The sequence below is a fragment of the Cyprinus carpio genome, chromosome A20, assembly GCF_018340385.1.
Source record: "Cyprinus carpio isolate SPL01 chromosome A20, ASM1834038v1, whole genome shotgun sequence".
Lineage (NCBI taxonomy): Eukaryota > Metazoa > Chordata > Actinopteri > Cypriniformes > Cyprinidae > Cyprinus > Cyprinus carpio.
This window is the reverse complement of record NC_056591.1, coordinates 17,421,320-17,433,081: the sequence shown is the minus strand read 5'-3', so window position 1 is coordinate 17,433,081 and position 11,762 is coordinate 17,421,320. Positions and strand designations below refer to the sequence as shown.

Sequence of the window (11,762 nt, the reverse complement as noted above, 5' to 3'; positions counted from 1 at the left end):
TAACTCAGAGCCAGAGGATTTAACCTTCACAAATAATCTGTGCCTGTTCATTTTTGTTTCTAAAGTGCTTCTTACTTTCTCAGAGTGCTGGAACTGCCTCCAGAAGCTGTCATACATCCTCTTGGTGATCTTCTCTGGAGTGCGCACCATAGTTTTGATGTAGACTTTAAAACTGCGGTCTAACAGTTGGTTAATTTCTCCATAATCATAATCATCGTACCTGCCGTGTAACAGACAGAGAAAGAAAGATACCTCAGCAATATGATTTAAATAACATCTAAATAAAAATGTAAAAGTGTTTGTGTGTGTGTGTGTGTGTGTGTAGTGTATATATATATATATATATATATATATATATATATATATATATATATACATACATATCTGTACAAAATGGATGTTGTATATATAGTAGTATATATATATATATACACAACAATATATATATATATATATATATATATATATATATATATATATATATATATATATATAAACAAATTTTTACAGCTCTACCAAATATATTTAAAATTACTACATATTTGTGAAACAAAGAATAGTGGAGAGCCTTACCTAATCCCGAACATGCAGTGGATGTAGTTCCAGATGGCTCTACGAAGCATGGAAGTGTCCACACCCTGGTGTGTTGCCATTGTGTTGTACGTCAGATTGTATGCGATCTGGAACTTTTCATCTAGAAGCTGTCCAAAATCTGGATACAGCCGATTCACCAGGGAAAATCCATGATCCTCCCAACTATAGTCCTGCCAAGGCGGAAAACATCACAATTCTGTTATTTTAATCCTCCATTTCTTTTGACTGGCAACAAGGAAGACGATGTGACTTTCTTCTCACCAGCACTCTGAGAGTGGGTACATGTTCTCCTCTCCTGGAGAAGTTTTTGTAGCCATAACTAAGGTCTTCAAAATGTCGTGAAACATCTCTGGATGGTACACACTCCTCATCCTCTGTTGACCAAACATGTTGCTTTAATACAAGTCATCCTGGCATTGTAGTTTGAAATAAAAATTTAAAAATCCCACTTACCAGAGGTGACTACCAGCATGCTTTCTGTTTTTTCCCTCTCAAAACGAGTGGCCATTTCCTCCTGACTGGCTTCCTCTTCGTCATGACATTCCTGGAGCTGCTTCATCTTCTCCATCAGTACTTCAACCTCACCAGAGAACTCAGACACCTAATCACACGCATACAGGAATCTAGGTCATCACACAGTTTATGTGCACTGTATGGTTAGGAATTTGAACCTCAAACTCCATGCATTCCACAGACCCCTTTTCAGGACCACTGGATGGGAGACTAGCAATTATGAGAAAGTCTTGCAATCATTTTCTCTCTGTCTCACCTGCTGGTTTCCAAACATTTCCTCCAGGGTGCTGTTGCCATTGGCAATGTCACAAACGCAGTAACCACTGAGCGAGGGCACCCTGAACGTATGTCCTCCATCTGTGTTGATGTCAGGGTTGATGCCACATCCAAACGTAAAGGAGGCCAGAGAGTGATAGAGCGTGAGTAGCACCACAACATGGATCAGCTCGGCCAGGGACCAACTGTGCTCCTCTGCCTTCAGTAGATGCTGTAAGAAAAAAAGAAAAAAAATATGAGGGCCAATTATATGTAAGAGTGTCCACGACAAAGAAAAGGAAAAACAATTCTTAGAAATGTACTCTTGGTATTCATGTTGGTTTCAAGTGGTTTTGAAAAAGTGAAAAAGAAAAGTTTCAGTTTAATGACTAAGACTTGATGTCATAACAAACAAGTAAAACGTAATAGCATATATATATATATATATATATATATATATATATATATATATATATATATATATATATATATATATATATATATATATATATTTTATATAATTTATATATATATATTTTTTTTTTTTTTTTTTTTAAATAAGCATTTTTTTTCTAAGGAATAATAAAACCAAAACCTATTTAATAAAGCTTTCTTTTACAACTACAATATTAGGACCATTTTCTACCAGACGTTTTTCACATTAAGCACTCCATAAAATATCCAAATCTATATTAATTCAGAAATTAACATGCTTTTAATTTACAGAATTTAATTAACATGCTTTTAATAAATAACGCTTTTAATTAAGAAATTAACATGCTCATCATAGAATAGGATCACTGAAATCACTGCATGTACGTTTGAATAAATTAACAGATTTTTCACATAGACAAACACAAACACACACACACACACACACACACACACACACACACACACACACACACACACACACAGAAAAAAATGGCACCATGTAATTGGCACAAATTATTATAACTCCATTACAGCTAATAAACTTAATATCTCCTGGAACCGGACTGACCTAATACTTCATAGTTGCCTTTAAAAGCATTTTAAAACTTTGTTGTGCTCTTTACAGTTGCGTAACAGCTGTAGGCGAGTGTCCATGTGTGACTGTGAGGTTGAAGTCATACCTCAATATGTTCTTTGGTGAGCAGCCAGGGGCGATGGGCCAGGATCTTATTGAGCTCTCCAAGAGCCCGCAGCTTCTGTGGGGCTTCTTCCAGACCATTCAACCACTTGGGATCACCTCCGACATGCAGGAAGTCATTAACGTGCAGGTTGACCAGATACGTGCACTGGTGCCTAGCGGCAGCCTGTTGAACACAGTCACACCTTTTAGAGGAATATGTCATTGTGATTTTTGAGTGGCATACAAAAATACAGCCTCCAGTCTCACCATTATCCCTATGTAATGTCTGCAGTGCAGAGACAATGGACCATCCATCTGAAGCAGGTAATGCAGAGTCTTAAGAAAGCTCTCCAAATACTGAGGATGGAACCCCATCACCAAGGAGATGTTGTCAAGGCGACCGAGCACTGCGAAGGCGTCCTCAAAAATCGACTGTATTCTTTCATTCAATTTACTGACTTGAAGTATCTAGGACAACAGGGGAATAAAGATGAGGTGAACCTGGGGAATTCAGCACTGGTAAAATAGCTTCACTGTGATGATAAACATTGTTAATAACAAAAAAGGGGGTGCAATTTGTTGATTATAATGGTTGGAGTGAGATTCATGCCAACTTTAAAACCATCAGAGTTGATGTTAAACACTAACCTCTTTCTCTGGAATGAATCTACTTGGTCCATTTCCCACCAGTCTGGGGATTCGCACTCCAACGTCCTAAAAAGACCAAAACCAATAACATAGTTTCATGATCGGCATACATGTCAAAACCCCAGAGAAGCACTTGGCACGAAACTACGATTATTACATTGAAGAAATCCTGGCATGAGAGCTCTTAAAAACAACAGCCTTCCTCAGCTCAAATATTAATGGCTGGTTCTAGAATTTCCTCTGGCATGGGCTAGAAAAGCATTTTCTTTATAATACATGACATGATACATAATGCAATCAGCAGCGACAGTCCGATCTTGAACATTAATCATCTGCTTATTGATACAATAGAAGCTGCCAAAGGCACAGAGAAAATGATACAAAACAACCTACATTCCCTATGAACAAAAAGGCTGTGTGAGTTTGCAATATACCAGTGACATAATCATGCCAAAATAGCTGACTCAGACAGGGATTTGCAAGCAATGGTGTAGAACTACATTAAATGCTAAATGCTATTAAACTTGACACCGCTAGCCTTGCAGAAACATACATCAGTTCCACACAATCGCTATCTTGCATATTTGATTTTAGTGCTTTGCTTGTATAAAAAACAACATTTAGACAATGTGACACTGACTTTAATACTGTCTGTCATTGATAAAAGACGAATGTCTATTGATCCGATGACAGAAGACTAAGATAAACAAGCCAGCAGTATTCATGATGCAAGTACAAAGAACAGGCTGCACTGCAGCAAACGGAATGAATAACCGGACATTATTTAAAACCCACGACAAAAAGGGAAAAAAAAGAAGACTAACGAAACAAGTTAGCTAAAAATACATCTGTCATGATGTCAAGCTCTAATTCGGTTTCTTACCTTTTTACTTAGTCGCTCGCACTGAGTGCAAATTTTGAACAAGTTTGTCATGGTGAGAGAGGAATTTTCCATAGTTTCATTAGATGTCGATGCGTGCCTCATATTGCGCTTTTCTGCTTCTAAATAAAAAGTAGAGCGACTATCTTGTATTTGTTTTAGCTCCCGTTGTTCCTTGAGGCATTTGGTTACGCTACCAGTTCATATCATCTGTTGAAGCTCCCGAGCAGAATACCCACTCTTTCCTAGCTCTCTTTTGGTAAATAACAGGCTGTAAATATGACTGACGCGCCCAGTAGCCAATCGCGTTACGAAAACAACATATGTTGTCCAATCAAGGCCAAGTGGGCGGGGTTAAAAGAGACTTAAAACCGTAGTTTACGCAAAAAAGAAAATTCTGTCATCGTTTATTCAGACTCACGTCGTTGCAAACACCTATGCCTTTCTTTCTTTAGTTAAAAAGGACATGTTAGAAAGAGCATATCATTTATTGGAATAAAAGATGCAATTAAACTGAAGAGTAACGTCTCACATTCTGCCTAACATTTTCTTTTGTGTTTCACACAAGAGTCGTACAGGTTTGGAACAACATGAAAGTAAAAGACACAATTTTATGTTTGGGTTAACTTAACATTGAACACTTTTTATTTATTTATATATTTGGATTTATTTAACTTGATTTATATGGAAATTGTCTATGAATTGTTGAGTTGTTTCTATCTCAGTGCACTGATGGGGAGTTTTTCTTTGGTTTCAGGCATGGAAAAGCTTTTTAATGTTGATTAATACTTAACAGACTTTTAACTTGGCCTTCCAATAAACCTATTTACATAATCATGATTAGTCTAGTCTATGACACTGTTACCTCCTGCAGTTCCAACTGCCTGGTGAAAGGGACAGATTGAAGTAGCCCAAGCAAGTGGGAGGGAATGTTTTTCCCTGAACAAATGTGAACTGCAGTAAACAAGCCCCGCAACGTCAATGAGGAGGATGGCATGGACTACAGTGAAAAACAAGACAAGATCAATTCCTGCTGACAGCTTAATATGCCCCACAGGGGACAAGTCAAGGCACCCAATAGATAAAGTAATGGTTTTGGCTCAGAGATTGGTTATTTTCAAGAAAAAATAAAAAATAAACTTTCTACAGGTGCATTGGTTTACAACTGATTCAATTTGTCAAGATGATGCAATGCAATGCACTTCAGAATTTTGTTCATACAGTTGAACTTTAATCTTACCACCATATTGAATGATTCACAGCTAAAGCATAATGCATAAAGCACAATGTCTTATTTTTCCCCCTGTATGATGAAATGCATTATTGTAGAATATATTGTGTAGTAATAACGCCCAACAAACATGAATTAAAGTTCTGTGCATGAGCAGAAGGCTGTCAAAACGTTTGGATTTGGCATCGCTCACGAGATGAAGAGTAGCTATTCAGCATGTTCATTGTGTCTGAAGGGACCGTCCTACATTGGGGGGCTGAGGGGGTGTAAACAGACCAGAGCAGGAGTCAGCACTCTCTCTGGTGATGGGGGGTGGTTAACCAGGCCCACTGAGCCCTATGGCTCAGCAAACCTACAGAAGAGAATGGTCAGCGTTTGCCTTGCGCCCATCTCCCCCAAGGCACCCTTTCCTCTCTTTATTAAAAGAGCCATAACTATTATCTTAGAACAAACTTCAGGCTTTTCTGTGCCCACACTGTATCATAACATTGGGCTCAGCTGCTCAGTTAGTTATATCTATGGAAATAGACTACAAAAAGTGGAATGACCTAAAACGCAACTAATAATGAAAGCTTTCAAAACGGTAAACATAAATCTTGCTTTTGGAGTCATTTTGAGTCATTTTTCCATTGTATCGATGAATTCATTTAAGCACAGCACAAGAGAAACATATCCGGACATATGCATCTGATATACTTCTTGTAAGAAGTCACAAATTATCAGATTTCTTTTTTGTACCAGTAAAACATGTTAAACATGAAATTATCATTCGATAGCTGGAAGCCTATTTTATGTCCGTATTTTCTTCACTTTTATAGATTCTTTTACTAAAACTTCAATATTTTTGCCATATAAGAAATATTTTGCCATTTTTTAAACCTCAAAACTACAACTTATTCTTCATTAAGCAAAACTTCAATTCACCAGCTGTGGAGATCTCTTTAGTATTTCCTCAAGTGTGAAAATCCAGATTCAAGTTGTGTTCCTTTAGGACTATATAGTATATTATGTGAATGTTAGATTAAAAAAAGCTGATTTCCTGGAGCTGCGAGAAAAACAGCCACCATCTGCCAATGGCTCTGGTTGTGACTTTCTGCCGGTGAAATGTTTTTAATTATGTGTGAACACTTTCTGAGTAACAGGGTGTGTTTGTAGAAGTGACTCTCTGTGTGAATGTGTCTCTGTGCTGTTGTTTTTCTTGTGCTGAACGAGCAGCCACGCTAAAACCACAAGCCTTCGGATGTTCAACAAGTGGCAGAAAAGTTGCCTGACGCAGCCCTTGTCTGAACCAGTTCCATCCTGACCTATCAGAGAACAGGGGGAAGAAAGAGCGAAAAAAAAAAAAAAAACACAAAAGACATAAGCCTAGCAACAGGAGTCAGCCAATCAGAGAGCAGGACAACAGTTTCAGGGTCCAATCTATTTTTTTCACCATCACTCCCCCACCGTAGTGCCTCTGAAAGAAAAAAAAAGTAGTCTAACTTTGAAATGAACTTGTTTCTCAGTCTGTTCAATGACTAGGAGTGATATGTTTTTATGGCCGAATATATCTGCTGCTCTGTACGCACAAAAAAGTGTTGCAAGCCGACTAAAGTCTTTGCAGCCTTGGACTTTAGACTATATGGTGTGACAGTAACCACAATGTAAAAAATAATAATAAAAAGAAGGCCTTTATGGTGTTTTCTGTAACCCACAATCCAGATTTATTGTTTCTGCATTTGTCTGAAAGATCATTTTAAAATCAATATTGCAACAGGAAAGAGGAATAGGCAAATAAACACTAATTCTGCAGCAGGGGTCATTTTTTTACTCAGTTCCCAGTAATAATTCAACTTTGAATATTAGTCATTATCAATTCTTATTGATTAATTGTGCTAAAGGATTGTCTTTTCACTGTAAATGCATGCACAAATGAAGCAGGTCCTCATTGTTCCAAAGGTCAATGCAGGTAAGTATCCTATGTGTGACCCATAAGAACTGCAAAAAGAGAGATCTACATGTTTATGAAAAAATGTCTTAAGGAATAGAATTAAACTCTGTTGCTAACTAGACTAACATAGCATGGGCTCACTAGGTCAGTTATTTGCATGCAGGGTCCAGAATATACAATGGTGAGTGAATAAAATTATTAATAAATATATAAATACTTCTAACTGGGCATGATAATGTTTTAATATATATTTATTATTTATATATTACTAGTTTTAATAAATAGGTGTATATACTGTGAGTGAATGTATGTGTGTATATATATATATATATATATATATATATATATATATAGGATTATTAAACTGTTATTTTACTTATTAGTACAAATGGTGCAGGTAACTGTGTCAACATCAAAAACATCATAAACAAACTGTCTGTCTGACTGTAAAACTGTCAAACAGCACCTGTCATAAAACCATAAAAAAAGTCACATCATATGCATAATATATTTGCTTTGGTTAATGAAAGAATATTCCACATTATTTTCCACTGACGTAAAGTTCTTTAGAAGACGTAGAACAGAAGTTTTATTTAGACTTTGATTTGAATTACTTGCATTGGTTAAATCAACAAGTGTCAAACTCTAATTCTTATAGTTGACTTAACATATTGCAGTTCCATGTAAAGTTATCAAAAACCAGCAAGTAGCACCACTTTATTTACTTGTCTTTTCAACGTTAATTTTGAGCCTTTTTTATATATCTTCTAAGCAAGCGTCTTTGCCTAGCTAAGGCCAGTTAACTTAAATTACAGTGAGAGTTCAATGACTGTAGACTGTGCTCAGGCACTAAACATATAACCATTCAGCAGTGCTTTCCTCCATTATCCGATTCACCTTTAATCTTGCTCTTTCATCCTTATATCCTCTATCACTGGGTCATTTCTCCCACTCAACTTCCCATGTTCCTCTCTCAGTCTAGTACTTGGATTCAGCTTTCTGAGAACCGGGCTGATTGGAGCAACTCAGTCTTGCATCTGTCTTCCTGAAAGAGGTGCGGTCTGCTAGGAACACCGATACAAATGTACACACACACATACACATCCAGACAGTCAGAGGAAATGGCACTCCCAAAGCACAAACTACACAGCATATTAGCACATATATGCATTCACTCAGGACTCAACAATAAGGATTGTTTCTACTGGCCAACAGTTCAGATTTTTACTTTTATTTTTTACTATAAACATGCACACCCAACGTGCACAAAAAAGATAACATGCCCTGGTTGTCATGACAACAGCAGCTTTTAAGGGTGGTGTTTACACAGGACATGCACCTGCATTCCTGTGCTATTTTCTACCTGTTATCTATGTTTGAAATCAATCAGATGGATATCTTTGGCCTTTATATTGTGCCTCTCACTTGAGAAATGTTTCTTGAGCACCAAATCAGCATATTATGTTTCTAAAGGATCATATGACATTGAAGCCTGTAATGGTTGCTGAAAATTCAGCTTTGCAATCACAGGAATAAATTATGTTTCAAAATATATTAACAAATTGCAATTATATTTTACAATATTATGTTTTTTTTGTTGTTGTATTCAGTAATCAAATAAAAGAAACCTTGGTAAAGATTTCTTTCAAAACATCTTTAAAAATCTTACAGACCCAAAGCTTTTGAACAGTAGTGTACACCCTCTCACAAACATGACCTATATACAGTGGCCCCAGAAAGTGTCTGGAGTCACATTTTAAAATACTGAAATAGACACATCAAACATGTTATCTGCAAACAAATGAAGCAAGTATTTTTCTCAGAGCTAACTTTACTTCCGGAATAAATTTTAAGTGGATGTATAAAGTAAGTTCACCTCAGGTTCACACAGATGTTTTTGCTGAGTAATCACACATGTAGTTGTGCAGACAGTGTCACAACAAGATATTGCAGTGTCCAAATACTATTATTTTGAACAATATATCCGTTGTTTTATCATTTTAAATGTTTTTGTGAAACAATGTGCATGAAAAGTGTGCTTGTGGTATATTTATTTCCAACAAATGCCCTTTACTTTGACATTTCTTTATTTAAAACAATGATATTCAGACACTTTAAAGTCTTGCTTAAGTGTCAAATAGGGATGTAACAATTAAAAATCGATTCAAATATGTGACGATTCAAAATGGTTGAGAAGCCAAACAAACTGCGATACAATTGGAGTAGGAGTTTATATGAATGTATCTCTGAGGGGAACCGACTATCTTCATTTCGTAAAATGAAGATTAAAACCAGGATCAAAAAAACAAGCGGTTTGGATCCTGTCCACAATATGACGTCATATTGCAGTAGCCCCGCCCATCACTATTGACTGACAGGCGTGTATTACCATATCCTCAGCTCTCAGTGTGTTGTGCCAAGTCCGGCATTTTGTCTGCGTGTGATCGGCTGTGTTGCATCCATTGTTACAAAGCGGCTGTGAAAAACTATAAAAGTACATAAAAACTACTATTCCGAGACATTCTGGTTAATTTGTATTAGGCTCATTTGAAATGCATGTTGCTTATCCTCTCTGTTTATTGCCATATGCAAAGCAGAGACATCTAAGCTCCGCCCCCTTCTGGAGTCGGGTGGGAAGTTGCAGCTCATTTTCATGTAAGGGAACACACCCCTGAAACAGCACTTTTTAGACCCGCCCCAAAAATGACACTTTTCAACACGTTATAATAAACGATCTGTATGGTATTTTGAGGAGGCACATTCAGGAGAGCCATAAGATTTATATTACATATTGTAAATAAGGGGCATAATAGGTGCCCTTTAAAGCTGTGTTCATAAGCGCTGCACTGTTTTGTTTACAGCGGTAACCCAGGAAACACTGTTTAATTGCTGTTCATAAGCGCCACCTGCTGTCAGAGAGAGAATCTGCATCTCATTCAGCTTGTCTGCTGTTTCATTAAGATATGTTTTATGTAGTATAGTTTCACAAAACTAAAGTCAGACCATTCTGTTTTGGCTTCAAATTTTGAAATTATACAGTCTAATTTAGATTAAAAACTACTCATGCTGCATGTATGCTGCATCTTTGTTTGGATCATGATTCAAATCCAGTGGTTGCCTCTGACAAAGCCATAGTTTGTTCATATTAAGAGATTTCTTTTATTTGTGTAACTTACCTGTTTGATTTGGGGTTTGTTTTTAAATTTCGTGAGTTGAGTGAATCATTACATCCCTAGTGTCCAAATATTTTTTTAGGGACAATGTAGTTAAACAGACAAACAGAAATATCTCTCTTTCTCTCTATTCCATATATCTCGGTCTCCCTCTCTTGTTATATAGCTGCAGATCCGCCACTTGTTTTGCATGTGAGGAAGCCAAAGTTCCCGTGGATGTTATGTCAACGGGGAGTGTCCACAGCTGTTAAAATACAGGGGGTATAGCACACACACACACAATCCAATATGTATATTTCTAACATAGTGTAAATAAAGGCAAGAACCTCTTCTTCAGCACCAAACACAGTGCCACAAAGTTAATGCCTGTTCCTTATCATCTGATGTGAAACCTAAGCAGACTTTGCTTTATAACAGGGATGATCAATACAAATGGTTTGGTGGTCATGACTGATAAAGATGTGTGCTTTACTGAAAGTTACCTTGCATGAGCCCTTGACTGAACTGTCATGTAATTATGATGCTTTATTAAAATAGGTCCACTAAATAGCAAGTCATTAACGTCTCTTGGACATGCTTGATTATGTCTAGCAACTGTGCAACAGGCTAAACTAAAAAACACTTCCTCAATTAGACCAGAGAACACTGTTACTCAAAAAAAAAAAAAAAAAAAATATAGCAGTCTTTTTATCACCCTTCTTTTTATCCATAGTTCACAGCTGTGGAGAGGTAGCATGATGATCTTTTGAATACGTGCCTGTTATTTTAACCTATGACGCCTTACATAACCAGTCTTGGAACAAAACAATAATGGTGTCAGCATACTTAGTGTTAATTTAGAACTCCAAACATGATGTATTCACATTGGTCAATACAATGAGAATACTTTCCATAAACTTACCTGTATGACTCTCAAGAACATGTAATAAAAATAATTTCAATATACAGCAGAGATTGAAATTAGAGAAAAATCTATAAATACTTGTTTTTTCTGAAATACTGTTAATCTTCATCGCTCAAAATATATGAAGGAATATCAGCTGTGGGTTTACCACTTCTCTACTAACATGTTTGAGAAAATAGCCAAGGAATTGCAACAAAAACCTTTATTTTGTGGAAAATAAAATTATCAGAATTAGAGAACAGCCAATCTATAAAGAAAGAAGATTACAACTGAAATTTTGTAGGGTTACAGCTGTCAGAAATTAGTAGGAAGTGTAGAGGCCCTTGCTTTGACTGATTTCAGCACATCTGCAGCCGCAGGACATCACTAGTTTCTCACACTGCGCTGGTGTGATCTTTGTCCACTCTTCAACTCCTGCTGCACAAAACATCCCCCAAACCATGACACTTCCTCCTCCACCTTTCAGTGACTTCTTTACACACTGGGCTTTAATCTTAACTCAGTTTGATGCCAAACAAAA

General features: G+C 36.7%; 1 protein-coding gene across 2 annotated transcripts in view; it reads right to left on the bottom strand.

Annotated features, from left to right (window-relative positions):
* LOC109055951 (sestrin-1-like) overlaps window positions 1-11,762 on the bottom strand; it is a 44,187-nt gene that overhangs the window by 1,591 nt on the left and 30,834 nt on the right. The window contains exons 1-9 of one of the 2 annotated variants that reach the window (XM_042777893.1): window positions 4,008-4,250; window positions 3,125-3,190; window positions 2,744-2,944; window positions 2,478-2,660; window positions 1,364-1,594; window positions 1,048-1,195; window positions 856-968; window positions 574-764; window positions 76-220 (exon numbers count right to left, since the gene is read on the bottom strand). In XM_042777893.1, the coding sequence (XP_042633827.1) occupies window positions 76-220; window positions 574-764; window positions 856-968; window positions 1,048-1,195; window positions 1,364-1,594; window positions 2,478-2,660; window positions 2,744-2,944; window positions 3,125-3,190; window positions 4,008-4,109 (1,380 nt within the window). In that variant the 5' untranslated portion in view covers window positions 4,110-4,250. Of the gene's footprint in view, window positions 1-75; window positions 221-573; window positions 765-855; window positions 969-1,047; window positions 1,196-1,363; window positions 1,595-2,477; window positions 2,661-2,743; window positions 2,945-3,124; window positions 3,191-4,007; window positions 4,251-11,762 lie in introns of those variants that run through there. The other variant, XM_042777892.1, reaches the window with a different exon arrangement.